The sequence below is a fragment of the Aptenodytes forsteri genome, unplaced genomic scaffold, assembly GCF_000699145.1.
Source record: "Aptenodytes forsteri isolate BGI_AS27 unplaced genomic scaffold, ASM69914v1 Scaffold80, whole genome shotgun sequence".
Lineage (NCBI taxonomy): Eukaryota > Metazoa > Chordata > Aves > Sphenisciformes > Spheniscidae > Aptenodytes > Aptenodytes forsteri.
The window spans coordinates 705,411-725,346 of record NW_008795026.1 but is presented as its reverse complement, the minus strand read 5'-3'; the positions used below and the strand labels follow the sequence as shown (position 1 = coordinate 725,346).

The 19,936-nt window shown below is 46.4% G+C and overlaps 1 protein-coding gene across 1 annotated transcript in view; it reads right to left on the bottom strand.

Annotated features, from left to right (window-relative positions):
- Positions 1-19,936, bottom strand: part of LOC103896151 (mitogen-activated protein kinase kinase kinase 3) — a 66,204-nt gene that overhangs the window by 25,933 nt on the left and 20,335 nt on the right. The window contains exons 2-5 of the mRNA XM_009275927.1: positions 18,439-18,548; positions 8,466-8,509; positions 7,345-7,444; positions 1,203-1,316 (exon numbers count right to left, since the gene is read on the bottom strand). Of these exons, the coding sequence (XP_009274202.1) occupies positions 1,203-1,316; positions 7,345-7,444; positions 8,466-8,509; positions 18,439-18,548 (368 nt within the window). The remainder of the gene's footprint in view (positions 1-1,202; positions 1,317-7,344; positions 7,445-8,465; positions 8,510-18,438; positions 18,549-19,936) is intronic.

Sequence of the window (19,936 nt, the reverse complement as noted above, 5' to 3'; positions counted from 1 at the left end):
TGCATGTAAACTAGGGTGAATGCAAGTTTGCAGCCCCAAAATCAGAGCCTCTCCTCCACACTCCCTAGACTTCAGTGGCAGCCTACGCACTGCAGAGGGTCCTCTCTAACAGAGCAGAGGAACAGAGTGGAGGATCAGGCTCTGCTAGGGAAGACAGATAAGGGGGAAAGCAAGGAAATGACAATCCAGCTGGTAACTTAAATGGTAGTGGCCAAGTCTTACTAAGTTAACACGCTACAATGCACTGTGATTTTGTGATAATTCTATGTATGACCTTGGAACCGTATGTTCTTGCATGGTTACATGCTTCAGGAAGAGTTGGACCTACTCTCAAAGGTATGCATGAATCTACCTGGCTGCCCTGCTCTTAGTAGCTGGACTTGTGATACGGCAATGTTCCTGCAGTTGCTGGGGCAGATCGCCCCATTTCTGCCCAGAATTTAGGAAACTAAACTGATGGCTCAGTTTTCCCCTGGGACTCTGGTCCCTGCACCTTTTGAGAGCCTCTCAAAAGGACTGGAGAAGTTCCAGGAGCTGCGAGCACCAGCGGTAGCATGAGGACAAGCACTATGAGTTTCAAGATTCACAGTCTCCCCAGTACTTCTAGGAAATATAAGGAAGAAACGGAGTTGCAACATCTGTAAATCCCTTGCTTTACAGCCTGTGCTTGGGGCAGCATGACATGTGCTTTGGCAAGACACTCTGTGCAGGCGAGGTCAAGCTAACAGGCTTAACTGCAAAACCACTGAGCTCAGGAAAAACAAATAAATAAATAATGGGAAAAAAAGACAGTCCTGCAAGAGACTGAAGGATTCTCCAGTTTGCTCTCCCTGGACTTTAGTACTGCAGCACCACATGGAGGGAACGGTTCCCACACTGCCACCCAGCATGGGTGAGGCTACAGAGGAACGGTGACAGCATCCCTAGGCAGAAAGCACAAGGGGTTCTCTTGGGGTTTAACCTTGTTTGAGGATCAGTACAGTATTTAACCCTTCAGAGGTTGCAGGAGGAGCTAGAGGGAGCTGAGCTCAGTCTCTGGGCCGCCACCACAGGAGGATTTCCGAGCAGCTGAGCCAGAGCAGGGCTGACTCCCCTCATGACCAGCTTGCCCTCTGCTCTGCACCATCAGGAGACTCATTTCCACTCCCCAACACAATAACAAGGCTCCAGACACAAAAGAGCAGAGAAGGTAAAGGGCTCACATTCGCTTTCTTTGGAGCGCTCACAAGGATCCGCAGGCTCTTCAGGGAAGGGCTCAGCTCCAACTGTTCCATCGCTTTGTCCAAATCTTCCTGGGATTTCAGCGGGATCAGGAGCTGGAAGGGATTGAACAAACACTGGAGCACGGCAGTGTCACACTTTTGGGTAAACAGAGGAAGCCAGATCCTTGCAGTGAGCAGCTTGGGAATCAGGGGACGAGGGAGGAACCTGAGAAAGCGGATGGAAAACAGAGCCCCCATGCCCTCCAGCTTGCCGAGCTCTAACGTTTTCTTCCAAGTTCTCATCTACCAAGGAACAGACGCAAAAAATCACAACAAAAAACATCTGCAAGGAGAGAGCTTAAAGGTCACATCACTAATTCAGCTAGCAGGAAGAGGAGAGGGCTGAGACGAAACCCTAGGCTTGCTGCCTGCTATTCTGGGGCTGCTCTGTTCTTGGAGTTTGTGGGCAAGACCTGCTGCTACCCAGCCCCAAAACAGCCCCACACATTCTTCCTGGGTTTCTTCCTGAGGAGACAGTCATGTAATGGTGCTCCAAGAAAGCAGTGAGCTGCACCCAAGGATTTACTCTGGCAGATCCTCAGTGGCCTTCCCTACTGCTGCAACCTGTGCTCCTGCGCGCTGACACAGTCTCCCTAGTGTTTGGGCACCAGGTGAAATCAGGGAACATCTCACAAATAAGAGTCTCTTCCCTTTTGATGTGAAAGGTGTGCATTGCTCTCCCTCCAAGAACCACTTCTTTGACTCCCAGCAGGACAAATTCAGGTCCTGCTCTTTATAAGGTAAATAGAACAGAGCGCTACACAGTGCCGTGTCTATCAGGCAGCTAAAGGTCCTGATGTTTTCCTGGTAAGTGGCAGACTATTGCTCTCATATCTCCAGAGGGAATTTGAACCTCCTGACATTGCTGCGTGGTGTACCATGTCCTGCAGACAGCCTGCAAAGCTTCCAATGCCCAACACAGCTGCACTTCAGAGGGGCTCTGTGGCCTTCTGCTGCCCTGGGCTAAGATTAAAAACACAACTTTTTGCCCCTCATCCAGGGGCATTCTGCCTAATCTCACAAAAAACAGCCCTCAGCCTCTGTAGGTTGCCTCGGGCATTGGCACTGAATCCAGCCAACACAGCACATGTTATACTTATGCCTGTGCCAAAGTACACAGCAGTTCCACCTACCAAAGGGACCAAATAGCCACAGCTCCCAGTAGGCTCTCACTGGTCTTACTGGGAGCCACAGCTGCCCAGCACTCCTGAAAGGCAGCTCAGCCCTCTGGGTGATCAGGGTTCATGCCACCAGCCACAGCAAACGCACCTCAGATCAACCGCTCCAGAAGATGACACTCAAAAGCCGCCTGTGTCTACCTTTTTGATCCCAGGGTGTTGCCAAGGGCTTGGCTGTTGTCCCGTACATAAATACACCTCAGACTGTGTGCACTGAGGCTAGGACTTTGGGGATGACCAGGTCAAGGGAAGGCCGTGGGCCCTGGCCAACAGAGATGAAGTTTCACCTCGGGAAACTGCTACAGTCACCTCCTCCACCCAAGGACCACAGCCTGAGCCCGCCAAGCTCCATCTTAGATGTCCGTGTGGCTGCTGTTTCTACAGTGTAAGCACTTCAAGGTTTGGATTGAGTTTCTCCTCTCCTGTGTGATAGGAAGGTTATCTTTTGTCCCCATTTTGCAGACAGGGAACCGAGCCACATGCAGGCCACTTCATATGATAAACGTCAGGCTTAACCAAGAAAGCCAAGCTCCCGCAGCTGTGGATAGCAGGTGGTCCTGAGCTTATACCTATCTCAGGCACCTAGCTTCGAGATACTAAAAGCCAGGTCTGCAAAGGGGTACTGCAATACCTAAGTTTAACGCAACCTGCTATTCTGTAGAGTTTACAGTCCCAAATTAGATACCCAGGACTCCTATAACTTGCATGGGAGAGTCAGATATCCAGAAATGGGATTAACAGGTGAGAATAGGAAGCTGCCAGGTGTAACTGCTGGAAGCAGTGGTAATTGCTGAGGAAAGACAAGGCCAGTTCTGAAAAGGTATTTAAGCAATGAACTCCAGGTTGAGCTAGGAGTGCTCAGTGTAAGGTATGCAAACGTGGTTGAGAAATTTCTACAAAAAGACAGAAAAAGATACTCTAGATATTCTACAGCAAAGCATTTAGCACATCCACCCAGGAAGAGGGATAATCAGGCTGTCTTCACCCTTTGTCTGAAAACTATTTAGCTATTTGTGTGTAGGAAAAAGATTCCAAGAGGAACTCTTGAGAAAGCCTTGCCCCAGGATATCCTTCAGGCTGTAGGGACTTGAGTTCTCAACCAAATCAGATGGGGAAAAGTTCAGGAAGATGTCCCTTACCTCCCAAGCAAGGGATCTAACCAGCTGGGGGTTTTACAGAGAACACTAACACCAGTCTTGTCTGGGCCTCACAAGCAAGGCTGGAAACAGATTCCCAGTCTGGGACAGGGCTTGGACATGAATGAAAGTACTCACCAGGTAGATATCAACTATTCAGGGCTTTCAGTAGGTCAATGGAGTAAATGGTTAGAGCATGGTTCATGGTTAAACTTTGGGATCTGAATGAATCACCCGCGGTCACAGCAGATACCAGACAAAGATGGTATTGAATAAGTTTCCCAAATGCTGTGCAGCTGTCCGCACAGTCTGCTTCCTTACGCAGTAGAGCTTAAGGGATATTCTCTTCGTGCACTGCTTAATCCTCTTGAAGTTCACAAGGGCTCCACAGGTGCACCAAGCAGAAAAGCCTTTTCTCCTACACCCACCCAAACAGAAATGAGAATGGTGGAGAGCTGCTCCCCCTCATTTCACCACCAAGCAGAATTTGACTCTGAACTGTAAGTGTAGTCCCACTGCTCACCCATCCTTTTACTGAGCTCCTCACAAGTGTTCAGAGCTGCGATCCCTCAGCTGCTGCTTTGAACAGAATGTTCTGCAGGTCACTCCATCTCACTCCAATATCACAACATTAACACATTTGCATGCCTGCTTCAGAGGAGCCAAAAGCATCAGGCAGGAATTGCCCTCCTGTAAAAAGGACTGGAGCCAGTATTTAACTTGGCTTTACCTATTACCCACATCTGGCAAGTAAATTTTGCTCCATTTGGCTTCCAGACTGTGGCACATATGGATATCAGGAACAGATATCTACTAGGCATGAAACTAAATATAGACTCATGCAGAACCACGGAAGTAACTGCCAGGGTGCATTTCCAATAACTGGGTTTATTCTGTCTACAGAGTGAGCAGCCATGATGAACAGCAAAGTTTACCCACACAGAAGTTTCACTAAATAGAGCTTATTAGATTTTCTTCTTGCTTTTAAATAGTATACTCCCATGAAGCCTGATGTTTTAGTATGGGACTTAGTAGTCAGTCCACTGCAGTCTAAGAAAACGAGTGCAAAGGGTGAGTTGCTAGACCTCACTCTGTAAGACACTGCAGAAAGCCAAAGAATAGTAGGAAACAGGGTTGGGGAAAAAACTGAGAGGTCAATTAGTTCATCTTCCTGCCCAATGCAGGACCAACTGGCATCAACAATTCTCGACAAATGTTTGTTAAATATGCTTTTAAACACCCCTCCTCCCCCCCCCATAACAGAGCTTCTACCACTTCCCTAGGCTTTAACTCTCCCTAAACCTTCCAAAATGATGCTGAGGGACAGCCTCAGAGGAGACAAGCGAGGGGAGGTCATAAGGAAACGGGTGGCACACTGAGGTTCAGTGTTCTGCCCAAGGTCACAAGTTGGTGATGGAGATGGGACAAATGACAAGGTAACGTTTAGTCACACCTGGAGCAGCTGTTGAGCAGTGCATACAGATCAAATTCAGACAGAACATTTGCTGTAGAAGCCAGTCTTTCAATCCATAACACAGCTAACTGGCTAACAAACACCACACCATGCTGTCCATGGCCAGGCCAGATTTTGCTGTCCCGCTCATCAGAAAGATGAGCCCAGCCTAGTACTAACGTGCAGACATGCCCCATGCGGTACACCCACAGCCAGGGCCTGCTCTTATCTATACCAGCCCAAGCCCACTGATTCCATGGTCCCACCAGGATGTGATTCATGCATGTCCCTGCTCCACCCAACTGGTATGCTCATCTCACTGATCTTGGCTTCAGGACTCCTGCTTTACCGGGACAGGGACTGCCATTTAGTGAGCTTTTGTAGGGGGCCTGTTGACCTCAGTGTAATTTTGATCTACAAGGTGCTACTGCAAGAGAAACATCTGATGGCAACAAAGAATTACTGCGCAGTTCCCTTTGAGCATGAAGAAAGGGTGAAACATTTAACTGTAATGAGTCGGTGATCAGGCTACCTCTGCAGTCATGAGACTCAAAAACCTGACCCAGAACATGCTAGGAGCCAGCTGCCAGGGTGTCACCGTGTGGACATGTAGGCTATCCCCCCCAAGGTCACTTTTGTCTGTTTATAGTGTTTCCACAATAACAACCCTGAATTACTACTGCTCAGACCTCTTCCCAAAGGTGTGGGTTCTCACAGGGAGGAATTTTCACGTATAGAAAAACAAAATACTGAAGGTCCTTCTCAACCCTAAGAAGTTAGGACTACCCAAAGGCCTGCTCATGGTCCCGTTATGTGCTGTGCACATGCCCAGGAAGACAGTCTCTAACATGGGATAAAATGCATTATTTAAGCTTCTGTTTGTTGTTGCTGGAAAAAATTCCTCTTCCAGTGGAAAGAAACCTGGAATGAAATGAGTCATTCCTGGAGAATTCAATGGCAGGCTTTTCCCGGGAGGGCTGTCAGAGAATGCCCAAGATTAGAAACTGACCACATTCAAAGCCAAAACCCAGCAGACACTTTGGTATCATGAGGTACCTATTATAAAATAATAGCAACCTTTTTGTGGATCAAATCTCTACTGAAACAGAAGGAAGAAAAAAAAGAAAAGAAAAAAAAAAAAAGAGAGGAAGCTCTCTTCATGATTTCCCTCTCCATTCATACTTTAATGAAAAGCTGTTAGTCATTTGCAATTAATACTTGAACAAGCAAGCTGTCAGGACAGATCTAAAAGAATTGGTGTTTAAAAGTCTATCTATTTGTCATCTGGCCCTCTCCCCCTTCCCAAAGCCAAACCCACCTTAAGAGTCCAGTGGCTCCAGCTGCCTGCCCAGTTCATGTCAAGATGCCTCACAAGAAAACACTAAGCACGCCAAAACATATGCCAAGGATTGCCCCCTTCTAGGTAAAGGCCCTCATCAGTACCCTCCTTCCAGACACAGTGCTGGGCTCAAAGAAAAAGCTGGAAAACCACAGTAGCCTATGTTATGAAGAAGGTTGGAGTAGAAAGGTCTTCAAGCCTTAAAACGCAAGGATCACAGAGGGAGAGTTTCTTGGCTGCCTGTACATGGCCACAGGACCTGCTAGAGGAACCTACGGTGATGCACATTTCACTGCAAACCTAACCACAAGAACATGCACATGGTTCTGGGGTTTTGGGGTGAAACAGAGTCAGTGATGGATAAAAGCACGCTGTGTTAGCAGCACTGTCGCTCATGTTCTGGACTTCACCATGCTCCTGCAACTGCCTCCAAGACGGGAAGGCTTCACATCCAAACCAAACACGCAGTAGCCTACAGTCACTTCATGTGGCTCTCAGGAAAGCCATTTGGTCTCAGCTGTTCTCCTCTGTCCTGCGTGCGCTCTCACCAGCCAGATACACTCTGAAAGTTGGTCCTATTGCCCCAAGGGTGTTAATGGGAAAACATCTACTGCTGCTGACTGTGTAACTGAACTGACAACGTCTCCATCATCTCAATTACTTAATTCCTTCCCCTGTTTGAGTTAGGGGGATTTTTTGTTCTGGGGGAAAGACAATGTTCCTGTGTCACCATTTAATAGGCCTTAACTGAAATAATTTTGAGAAGGGGAAAGTCTGGCTTGGAGTCTGAGAATCCATCTGAGCTGTGCCCAGACAACAGCTCTTGTACACGTGCTAGCTGGGAACCACAAAGTAAGATTATTTTTCTTCACATCCATATACAACACTAAATTAGGGCCTTAAGAACAAACCACTGCTCAATTCTGAAGTGGGCACCAGGCACCCTAAAACTCTTCCTTAGCAATAAGAAGCGTACCTCATTGTTCACACAGACTAAGTCCATCGTCTGTCCAAAAGCATCCGTGACCTTCTGCACCACTTCTTTGAATTTGACTGGTCTTGGAAACTGGATAATCCTGTATACACAAAGAAATACAACAACAGTCTCAATTTAGTAGAAGCGTACTGGAATTTGGGATTAGACTGACAATTCAGAAGAAAGGACCTGTATTCTTCTATCACGAAGCATAAAGCTTGCTCCTTGCTTTTACACTCATAGAAATGCCGCTTATCTGCTGTGCCCAAAAGGAGACTTGATTTACCCTGCAAGAATATCTACCAAAAATCCTAGTGCAGCTCCTCTGCTCCTCCGCCCGCTGTGAGGTGCAGGTGGAAAAGAAGAAAGTCCAGCAGCCCTTCACTGGAGAAGGCCCAGGGTCAGGCACTGGTCAGGGATTTATTATCTCCATTTCCAGCAAGTGACTCTGAACAGGGAGGAGGGATGGAAGAGAGAATAATGCAGTTTGACATCCTGTGACTCTCCTATACCATCACATTCAGCAGCTCTATAGGTACCTATCAGGAGGTACAGTCTAGCCCTACGGTGACGTTACTTAAATTTTCTTTGGCTTTAACATGCAACTTGGACCATCAGCCTGCGAGTTTCCAGCCCTGTGTCCATAGTCACCGAGCACCAAGCAGAGGTGATTCCATGAAAATGTCAAGCTGGGAAGGGCAGGCAAGCTTTAACTCCCAGCTCTGTTTTTATAGGACTCATGCCCAAAATCTGGTTATCTTAAGTAAGTGTCATAGGCTGCTAATCAAAGGACACATATCTGTAGAGTTGCAGCTCAGCTGGGGTTCAGCAGGGCTCAAGAATTAAAAAGAGAAAAGCATCCAAGCGTGCACCCTATGTCCCTGGAAAGAGGCATTTAATGACTTCCAGCTTGGAACTCCTTCGCCTGCGTGCAAATCCCAGGAGGTACTTGTGGCAAATGGGATGACGAGGCAAGGCTTTTGCATATAAAATTGTAGTTGATTTTAAGGGAACAAATCCTGCTGTGAGCTCATCTGCAGCTGGCTGAAGTCAGTAGGACGATGTTGGGTAAAAAGGGTAATTTGTCCCTGTACATGTGGGGGACTGGGGTGGGTACATACCTTTTCTCTCCTTCATATTCAAACTTGATCCTGACATTTCGCTGCTGAAAGAAAAAGCAGAAAATGGTTAGGTCCCAAACTGCAACCCAGATTGACACACAGATCCAAAGCTGACAGCAGTTCTCAGGGAGACTCCCCTAACTCCAGTGGGTGTCTGGTCTATTTAGGGCCAAGCTGCCTGCTGGACTCACGGACTTTGGGGAAACTCCACATTGCTGAGAAATGTGCTTGTCAAAAAATAAGGTCTTCTGTAAACAAGAGGACACTCACTCATCTGTATAACTGTTCAGTTTTAATAAAATGCATTAATAAAAGTGGAAAATTTTGAATGCTCTGAACTCAGTTGGGAACAAGGCACTATTATCAGAGGCAAACATGTTAAGTGTCTGATGTCTGTCCATCTTCAGTGCTTCCCATGGTTTTACCCCAGTACTTTTCTGTTGGAAACCCAAAAAGCAAAGCTCAGAGGATGTCTAATAGAACACAGGAATATTTGGGGCAAAGAAATAAGAAGTAAAAGCAAGCATGTTATAATGGAAGGGGAGAGAGAGTCTTGGATTTTAAAAGCCAGCAGTGCTGGGGTGGTGGTGGTGGTGGTGGGGTGGCTGTTATTTTCTTAGGACATACAAAATGCAAAGTATATCAGGCATTACTACGCTATACACAGTAAATGCCCACCCTGAACTGACCCATTGCTCACCGCAAGAGAAATAATTAAATTTGCCCAAAGAAGAGCCAGTGGAGTCATAGGCAGACTGGGCACACAACTGTGCGGGGACTAGTAAAAGCCACTTCTCCCATCCTCTGTGCATATTTAGCAGCGATCGAGACCACAAGGAGCCTTTTCATTCATTCAGCTTCTCAGACCGAGCCTGAGCCAAGCACCCCTCTAGCATCCCTTGGCTCATGCCAGGACTTTCCGATGATCTCCAAGGCAGATCAAAACCCTTTTTACTTCCCAGACCAGGTTTAGTCACCCCAGTTAACCAGGGCTCTGCCCCTGCTAGTGCACACAAGCCTCCTCAAATAGTGGTTTTCTTCCCATGGAGAAAAAAGTGCCCTCCACCTCCCTCCGAGGTATAACACCAGGGAGGGCTCGGTCCCACACCGCCTGCATCTCACAGGGATAATCCCCAAATGGGTGGGTGACAGCCCTTCCTGAGCAAGGGCCTTATCTCTAACCTTGGATTGCCAGCGCGTGAAGGCACACTTTCCATCCTCTCAGAGGGAAAGCAGAGCCACAGTGAAACAGCTTTGTCTCTAATAAGGAAAATGAGCTGGACGGGCGTCCTTAGGTTTATTTTTAAACTGACAGCTCCTCAAGTTCTGCAAACACCCATCGAAGTTCAGGAAGTCAAGGCTGGAGGCGATTTGGTTGAAAAGCTTAAAACCCAGCAGATTCAGGGTAAACATGTTGGATCATCCGAAACGCATCCTTTTTACCTCTGCTCGTGGCATTTTCTGTGTTTCCAGAAAGGCTGGGAAGAACCAGTGCCAGGACAGTCACCAACTGGGGCATGCCAGCAGTGTTACAGGCCTATGCTAAACAGGCACTTACATCACCTCGGTGTCTGCAGCCAGTTCTCCAGACCCACAATGTTTGGACAAATTCCAGGTTCACTTCTAGAACCAGGCCCAACCTGTAAAAATACCAAACTAACTCTAGAACAGTCCAAAATTCAAAAGGAGAAGAGATGACCATAACTAACCTAGTGCTGAAGGTCCAAATCATTCTAGAGAGACAGGCAAATAGGGGTGGGATTGCCACCTTGGATCATCTCTGTTGGAAAAGAAAAAAGATATGGGCTCTTTTATGCCAATTTTTATTTGCACGTGCCTCTCTGAACAGGGCCTGGCTGGTTCATCCCTCCTGGATGCTGGCAGTAAATCAGCCGGTGTGGGTTCACTGCATGTAGCTCCGCAAAGCCCTTCTCTAAAGTGAGAGAAAAAAATCAGGGCAAGGAACTTTTGAGGTTTCTCCTTACAAAGGAGCAGGACATGTAAAGGGAAAAGCTCACGCAGCGCCGGCTTTGCTGCAGGAAACCTTTCAAAACACAGGTTTCACTTTCAGCGCAGACCTGAACACTGCACTGAGCTGGGACATAGCACGCCGCTGTCTGTTTATGCTGAGCAACACAAATTTTGCAGACAAATAAGTTTTGAAAAACAGCTTGTGGCTGGAAAATGTCAAAACACTCATACAAAGCTCCAGAGAGAGAAGAAAAGGGGGGGGGAGCGTAAAAAAAAAAAAAAAAACCACCAAAAGCCACAACCCTGCTGCATCCTTTTCTTCTACATCAATAACAGGGCTGATGTGCTATGGCCCGAAGCCAACAGAAGTAAGCCAGCTGTCCCACACTGCTCCGCTCTGCTTCTGAGCAGAGCAACAAACACACCGGCTGCAACAGGGGAATGAAAACCCACTTCATTTGTTAATTAGATATTATTTTTTTCTGATATAAAACACACTAACCTCTCGCCTCCCTCAAAGAAACCAAGACCTTAAGCTCGCAAGCATTTGGAATAGGGATAAATATATATTTATCTATAGTCTGAGAAGTTGGTCACAGTTTTATTTTGCAGTCTTCCTTTGGCTTGCTCATGTTTTTGACACACAGCTAAAGCTGAATTCAACATTGCTATCAGCAACAAATACTTTTTTCCTTAAAAAAAAAAAAAAGTGGGCAGTGCCCAAAGCACTAGGAAGTCCCAGGGGGATGCAAAGCACTTCCTAAATGCCGGAGCAGGCTGTGATTTTTTACACCCATGGAAATCTGGTTTGGACCAACTGGTTTGAGATTACACAGGGAGTCTGGGGCACTGCCAAGTGCTGGAGCAAAATCTCACGCAAGTCTGCACCCAGGGTCTCAAACACACGATCGAGGGGAAGGCAGGGTCAGCATCTTCTCCTTAAGGACTTCCACACAATGTACAAATGCTTGAAGGCAGGTCATGGAAGAGGTGCAGGTGGTGGAGGCTACCGGGTCCTACAAACTTTTGCAATTTTGTGAGAAACGAAGACAACAGCGACTCCTCGTTGCACAATCCAAGTGGTGCTATTTACCTTCCCTGCCATCAGATGTCAAATGAGGTTAATGGCAGCCTTGTTCTCCCCACAATCAAGTGGTCATAAGTTGGTGTAGAAGAACAAGCTGAGACATCCAAGAAGGGCGTGTGTTAAATACGATGGAGGAGAGGGGTAAGGCCATGCCGCAAGGCACCAGCCTTAAACACTGAGCTCTGGTAGCAGATTTCAGCAACAGTTTCACAGAGCACTGTGAAAGCTGAGGCAGATAATGGCGCAAGCAGGGGAAACTGAGGCACAAAGGCATGAGGTGCTTTGCCTAAGGGTGTAAAGAAAAAGCCCAGCCTGGGGAAGAGAAGGCTCCAGGGAGACCTTATTGCAGCCTTTCAATATATAAAAGGGGCTTTATAAGATGGAAGGAGACTTTTTATCAGGTCCTGTAGTGACAGGACAAGGGGCAACAGTTTTAAACTGCAAAAGGCTAAATTTAGGTCAGATATAAGGAAACAATTTTTTATGATGAGGTTGGTGAGACACTGGAATAGGTTGCCCAGAGAAGTTGTGGATGCCCCATCCCTGGAAGTGTTCAAGGTCAGGTTGGACAGGGCTTTGAGCAACCTGATCTTGTGAAAGATGTCCCTGCCCACGGCAGGGGGGGGTTTGACTAGATGACCTTTAAAGGTCCTTCCAACCCACACCATTCTGTGATTCATTCTATGAAGCAAAGTGGCAGAGCCAAGCACAAAATTTAGATGTTTGATCTTCTAGGTTGTATGTACTGAGCAACTTTCCCTCTCCACGTGCGTTTCCGTACGACATGGGGCACGGAGGAGCCCGCATCTCGGCTGGCGCCTGTAGGCCCTGCTGCGACACAAACAAAATAAGCGACAGCCCTGACAGGAAATACCACAGTAATTCCCTTCGTTTCTGGAATAATTTCTGCTCCGAGATACTTGTGCCGGCATTTCCTCCAGCCCCGCTAACAAATGGTATTTTACTCTTTCTTGCCATCTGCCTCGGAAAGGAAAAAGCAAAGCCACCGCAGTGGCCACAAACCCATCACCATCTTTCCAGGCTTTCCTTGAGGTATTTTTAGCTCCTTCCTCAAAACTTCTAATTTCACGAAAAGACCACAACTGCCGAGCTTCAGAGGAAGCGCTGACGGGAACTGGGGGGGGGGCAAAGGAGGCAACCGCTTCTGCCCGCAAGGCACTCGGCTGGGGACCATGCACCCCAGCGGGCTCAGCCAAGCTCGGCCCCCGGAGCTGGAGCAAGCAGCCCTGCACGCTGGTTTAAATTAAGGAAAACGTTGGAAAAAAAATGGAAAAAGTGTTTCCAAACGAGGTGAATCATGATCTTATACAGAGATCCCTGAAGAGCTGACTGCTGTTTATAATAAAAGCACACACGGAGAGCAGGAAAACATGCAGTTAGGCCTAAAATGGAAGTGGCTTCGGAGGAACAGGAGGTGCTGAGCACCCTCAGCTGCTGAACACCCTCAGCTGCTGAACACCCAGAGGGTCGATCAGACTGGGGGCATGAGTCCAAGCTGAGCAATACCATGCCCGTGGAGAACGGCGACTGATGGTGCAGGGACACCCTTGCTGCATCGCCTCAATGCCACCGACTGCAGGCAGGGACCCAGTGAAGGAGACAGCCCCGCACCTCCATGGCTGCCTGTGCGCTAGTGTGGCACCGAGAGCTGAAGCACCTAGAACTGCCACATTGTAAAATCCCGGATGAGCACCAAGTTCAAAGACTCCCCCCATCACGTCCTCTCCTCCTCCCAAATTCAGCTACTGTCAGAAACAGCGTTCTGGTCCGACTCCACCTCTGTGGCTTGCTTTTAAAGCTGCTCTTGTCAAACCTAACCAGAGGACAGCTTTGCCCATGCTGGGACAGGGCCTTTGGATCACTCCTTCCATCCAGATCCATGATTGCCTCACAAACCACCTGGGACAAAGCATCTGACTCCAGCATTAACCCTTCTGAGGTCAAGAAAGGCAGGAAAAATCATCAGAAGGGGCCTCCCCTTCCCTTCAGTGCTGCACCAAGAAGGACTCATTCCAGCTTTGCTCTTACCCACCCACAAGACCTTGGGCACTTACTTTGCCTCAGTTTCCCCCCGGGTAAAATAGGGGCAGTGAAGGAGATCCATTTCTGCATGCTGGAGGGTAAGCAGAGGGATTATATTCACTTCTCTCGTTTTCTACTTGTTGGATTAGGAAACAATGAGAAAACCCTGCTGAGCGGTGCGGCGTTCAAGCATTAGTGCTCTAGTTACTCCTTTGTACGAAGCCACAAAGCAATGGGATTTCTCCTCAACTTCTGGCTTTGACCAAGAGAAGTCAGCACCCCTGGGCCAGGCCGAGGGGACTTCTGCACCTCCCCAACGTGCACGTTGTTTGCATTAGTCCTGTTCTCGCCCCTGCTTTTAGCAACAGGACGTTCGTTACAAGCCAGACAGCTGGACCACGTCCCTAAACCGCAATAGGAGATGACTAATCCGTGTCATTAGGAATTATCTGCACAGAACCCCCACACGCTTCGGCTTATTCAGCAATCAGACAGAAAGGGGTTTGTCTGGGATTGCCCCCTTCTTCTCTCAGGGGGTGGAAGCTATGAGATATCCTGGTCCCTCTGGATCCTTACAGCTCTTTTCCTCCGAAAAAGCAAGCCCAGCACGTAAGCCCCTCAGAGGCCTGTGGGAAGATGATGTCTAGAGGGTTCATTGCTCCCTGTTACAGATATTTTTGGTTTATAAAGCAGCAGAAATCACAGGCTTCAAAATTTTTTATCCAAAATCACCTACCTGGCAGGGAATAGCTTTTTTTCCAGCTGGGTTTCTCCTTGGTATTACCCTCTTAGCACCCAAGTCAGCTCCACACACAGACAAGGGAAAGCCTCTTCCCCAAATCCTTGGGACTCCACTGCCTTTGCCTTCTCCAGCCAAGCCTTTCCCAACCGGTGCTGCTGCCCTCTTGGTCCCTTGCTTCCGCCCCCCAGGTGGGGCAATCCCTGCAGATCTCCTCATAGAGACTCCCATCTTCAAGGTGATATTTACGGACCCTCATCATACTCCCCAACAGTAAAACAGAGGTGATAAAGCCAAACTCCTTTTAGGCTGCTTGAAGACCTACAAACAGAGAGCCCTAGAACGTGAGCTGTATTTCATTCTAGTTATGAGCAAGCCTTGTCCTGTATCCAACTTGCCAAAGAAAAGAGACTCTGGAGGTAATTTACTAAAAGAACAGCTTTTAGGTCAGTCTGACATTTGTTGTGCATGGGAAAACGTTCCTCGCAAGTATTGGACTTCGTTGCTGTGAGGGAACTTGCAATCAAAATTAACGTGGCAGAGGAATTGCTAGCTGTCATCAGCTGTGATAGAGGCCCACACCAATGCCTTGTCATTAGACTGAAGTGCAGCCCTGACAACCAACTTCATACTGCGAGTTGCCAAGCGCTATTTATATAAATAAATGGATATGCACATAAATAGACAGATGCAAAATAAATGTTAATATAATTGCTCCTTTCTCCTCCATGCTTTTGTTTGGGATTTCTAATTCTTTGTGGTTTCCCTTCTTATTCCACTCATCTTTCTCCTCAGTGATCACAATGCCGATTCTTATTCTGCTGTTTCCTCTCTCCCCTCTTCAGAGCCACCACTATAAACAAACTCTGTTGTCTGTTCAGTCCAGGAGACTGCCTGAAAGGACTCCTTCCAGCCACACCAAAGGATGCATGAGGAATAATGGATTGATAAAAGGAATAATGGAGGAATAATAGTGCAGAGGATGCACTAGGAATAATGTCAGGATGATCCCTCTGCTCCCAAAGAACGGCTCCGTTTTAAAGGTTGTAACTTACGCGCGGAAGCAAAAGGGTGTCCATCTCTATCCCTCTACCCTGTTTTCTCACAAGGCAGAAAGGCAGCGTAACGTAGTGACTGACACACCTGACCAGGACTCGGGAGGCTGGATTCAAGCTCAGCCATCACATCCGCTGCCAGCTGCCTGGGCAATCTAAGGGAGGAAACTCATCCACACTGTGCATCAAGTATTGCTCTTCTCATTTCCAGCTTGTTCTACCATGAGGCATTAGACATCCAGAAACTCAGCCTTAGTCCTAAACTCAATTTGTAAGGAAAGCAAAATAAAAAAAAAAAAAAAAAAAAAAAAAAAAAAAAAAAAAAAAAAAAAAAAAGAAAGATTTTCACGCAATTTGCCAAAGGATGTTCATTTCATAAGATGATCTGAAGCAAAACTGTCGATATTTTTGGGAAGAAATATTGTGTAGCACACACCACCAGAGACTACTTTCTTGTGCGGCCGAGGCCTACCAGGAATACTATCTGGCAGGCTCCAAATTTCAACTTCTGTCAAGAGAACACTAGGAACCCCTCCAGGAGACAGGATGAGATAGCACTTCGGTTGTGGTTCTCTGTGGACCAAAAAACTGCTGCAAGCCACGAAGGGACAGGCTAGTTAGTCAACACATTCTTGTTTAAAGTGTTTTTCAGTGGGAATTTGGAACACTGACTAAAGGATTCCCATGCCTCAGAAAAGCATTCTTCCACAGAAAAAAAGATATATTTTTTTTTAATCTAACAACTGAATGTCCAGACCCAAGTATTTCAATGCAAGCATGTTGCTGCAGGGCCTCGTAAGAGACACCTACAATGAGATTCCCAAGAGGAAAATTTAGCATCTAAACGCCCCATGCCTCACTCTCCCTCCCCAAGAAAGGAGACTGTGCAGTGCATCCTTCAGCCCAACCAGCCAACCTGATCACAGAAAAAAAATAAAAAAGGGGGAGGGGAAAGAAAAAAAAAAAAAGGAACACCAAGTATCAAAGGAACAACAAATCACAGGCATGACAACAGCATTTCTAAAGCAATCTTCCCCCCCCATCAATTTCTGTGCTAAAAAACAAGGAAAAAAAACCCCTAAAAGTGACCCAAACAAGTCGATTAAAAGTTTCTGAGCTGCAAACATGAACCAAGTCCCCACTAATTCCACCTACTTTGGCCACTCCCCACCTCGCAGACTAGACTCCCATCGTCCCACGAGCCAGACTTGTTCCAGCTAGTCTAATTTAGTGAAGCAACAGTTCAACATACTCCAACGCCCTTCATCTCGTGGGGCCTGTTGTTCTGAATCCTCAACCCCGGATGCGCAAGGAGAGTGGGATGCTGACTATTCGCGTCTCCTCCATCAGAGAGCTCTGAATAACAAATGAGCAGGCAGCTACGGCTGGTCCACTTACGGATAAAAAGAAGAATCATAAAGGAGGCAATGTTTTTCCAAGCATCAATGTTGTAATTGGGAAGGAAAGTTTGATTCCTAATATAATAAAATTAAACGCAAGTGGCAGCCAACAGTTCTAAAGCTGATATCAGAGCACAACATAACTCTATAGGTGATTTATAAATTAAAATACAGAGTGGATGGGCTGTGGATACAAATTTGATTGCAAGACGCCAACTTTATGAAACTTTTGTAGATAAGAATTCAGCCAATGAAAACTATTATTTTCCTTATTTTTGATTAATTATCTGGTTAACTGTATATCTGCAGCATTTACAGCAACAGTTTTCAACAATGACAGCAGGGATTTTCCCCCATTGTGAGAAAACAAACATGTTATTTAAGAGAAGTCTAAAAAGCTTTGCTATCCTGAAAGCAACTCAAGATGGCTTGGTATGGTCCCCACCCATCAACTTGCAGAAAATGCTACCCTCGGAGCCATCCAAAGCTGCACTGGATTGTCTGCTTTGCCTGCAGCTGCAGAGAGAACCAGCTCTGAATTTCTCTGGTCAGTTTTGTAAACATCTTGGACTTATTTCAGCAAGAGCTGAACACAAATCCAGTGATTCAACTTGGACAGCTGCTACCGCCAGGACACACTTTAAAACAGACATGCTACGTGCACACTTTTCCCCTCTGCATCCAGAGCTCTTTGTTAGTAGCACAAGTGCCATTAAAATATGCATGACGACAGTAAATGACAATTTGTTTTCTTCCTTGCTAGGCGTTCAGCAATTGCAAAGTTGATTGCAAGCTTATTCTAAGCTACAGCACTAGAAGTGGAATTCCAAGTGGATTTGCTCACATGGTTCTCCAGCACCTTCCTGGTCCTATTAATTACTTTTCCCCTTCTTTTTTCTTGCTATTTTGACAACTGAATCCTTTCTTCACAACTTTCGTGTTTGCATAATATTTGTTCCATATGCAAACAGGCTATTAAATCCACTTTAGCTATTATATCGATGTCAGCGAATAATTTCTGACATTGCTCAAGGGACAACGTTTTTGCTCACTAGATCAACTCTGAATGTGCAACAGGGCCAAAATGTTTGGTTTTAGGAGCATGAAGATAAACACCAGTAATTAATATTTAAACACTTTATATAAGAATGACATTATTCCTCCCCAAAGGGCCTGGGTGTCTACAGCTCAAAGTTGGCAGTCTGTCTTTCAAATATCTAAAGTAAAATGTGCACATGATAAATACCGTATTTCATCAACGCTGTCAATAGAAAACATTTGACTAATCCAAATCTTACAGCTGCATAGCCTCTAACAAGTTCTACTACCTTCAGTGCTAAGCAAGAGAAAGAAGTGCCTTGGGGTGAGATTTGAGATTTAAAACCAGTTTCAGGCTCTATTGCTATATTTGTGAATGATTTAAGGTATCACTCTTCTCCTCTGCTCCTCCATTGCTCCTCTGTGATACGGGGATGCCTGTAGCTTCTTTTCAGCTCTTCAGAAAGAGGTCCTAAAAGCTTATGCCTCGGTAAAATTATGTTATTTCTGATGTGCTGAGCTCCTGCAGCACTGTTAACTTCAGTTCTAACATTTTAAACTCTGTTCTCTCAGCACAGTAAGCACCATGCCCACCTCCTTGGTCTACTGGACCTTGGGGTAGACTCAAGCAATGCCTTACCTGCTTGCTGGTGTGGACACTGTTTTTATTCCTGTTGTTGTCCAGCAGCCCCCCACATTTGCCCAACGCTGCCAAATCCTTCATAATAGAATTCAGAGCTTCTTCTTCATCTGCAAAAGAAGGAGAGACAACTGAAGTGTGGAAGGCAACCTCGCCCCTGGAAGTGCAGAGTAAAAATACAGCATTGCAAATACAATCTTTCAACCCAAATGGGTCAAAAGACATGATGTCTAGCCTTCCTATTAAGAGAAATATTCAAAGACTACACCACAGTCCCTCCCAGCCCATCGTGTCTTGGAAATACAGGTCTCTTCATCACAGGTGAGACAGATCCTCAGAAAAGCCAGTAGCTGAGTGTGAGTGACCACTGCTCCTCCAGCTCCTAGCCCATGTCTGCTGCCCATGGGGCCCTTTGGAGAGGGACCCATAGGCCAGATGCACTGTCCAGTGGGCTGGATCCAGTTTGTGAGGTATAAGGTGGTGCTCTAGAGGACAGAAACCTTTCAGACCCAGAAAGCTCATGCAGCAGGTGATGGAGTACACCACAGTTCTTCATCTCCTCCTTTCCTCCCTCCTCATTAAAGATGCTCAAGAGCCACAACTGATTTTCAAAACTAGAGCCAGTGAGAAACCATGGGACACGGCAAGAAACTCATTAGAAGAGGTAACAAACTCAACTATGATGGATAGAAGAGAGACACACACTGAGAGCCCATATGGTATTTCTGATTTCTGCAGTAACTAGAGAACTCTGAAGGACCCGTTTGATCTGAAACCAATCTCCTCCTTTTCAACACTTTTACATCTACAGCTGTGGTCTCTTAAAGCAGCTGTAAACTATTACATTGCAAAAGAGCAACCACGAGCGCTAAAAACCCTATCAAGACCTAGGGCACACCATACTTGTTAGGAGGGTGTAAGAACCTGTTGCATGCTCCATGTTCATGATACAGTCAAGACAGGCAGGTATTAGGCACATGCGGCTATTACTCTAAAAAACCAAATACAGCTACCGCGTTTTGTGTAAAAGCGAGTGTCTCCGGGGATAGAGCCACCCCTACGCCAAACCAGCCTGCAGATTTAACTCAACGTCCGCAAAGATGTGAAAGATGACAAAAGCTATACGAAATCAGACAGGACTGGACCCAAATACTGAGGTTCTTTCCCCAGGGAGGTATATGTCCAGGATCCTCATGCTCAGATACAACATCATCTCCCCTTTTCCCGCTTCTCCTGCTGGGTTGTATCAGGACTGAAGCTGTGAAAAAAAGAAAGATGTGTGAAAAAGACTTCTCATGCGTGCTGTGCACCCAGAGCCATCTCGTTAAAGAAATAAGGGAAAAAATGGGGGAAAATGTTTGAAATCCAGTGTCACTTTTATTTTAGAGCTCAGAAATGAGCTCTAATGCCTATATCAGGCATTAGGAAAATGCCTGCATTTTCCTGTAGGCAATGTGTGTGTATATAAAGTTACAATATAATATAAATATATATATTT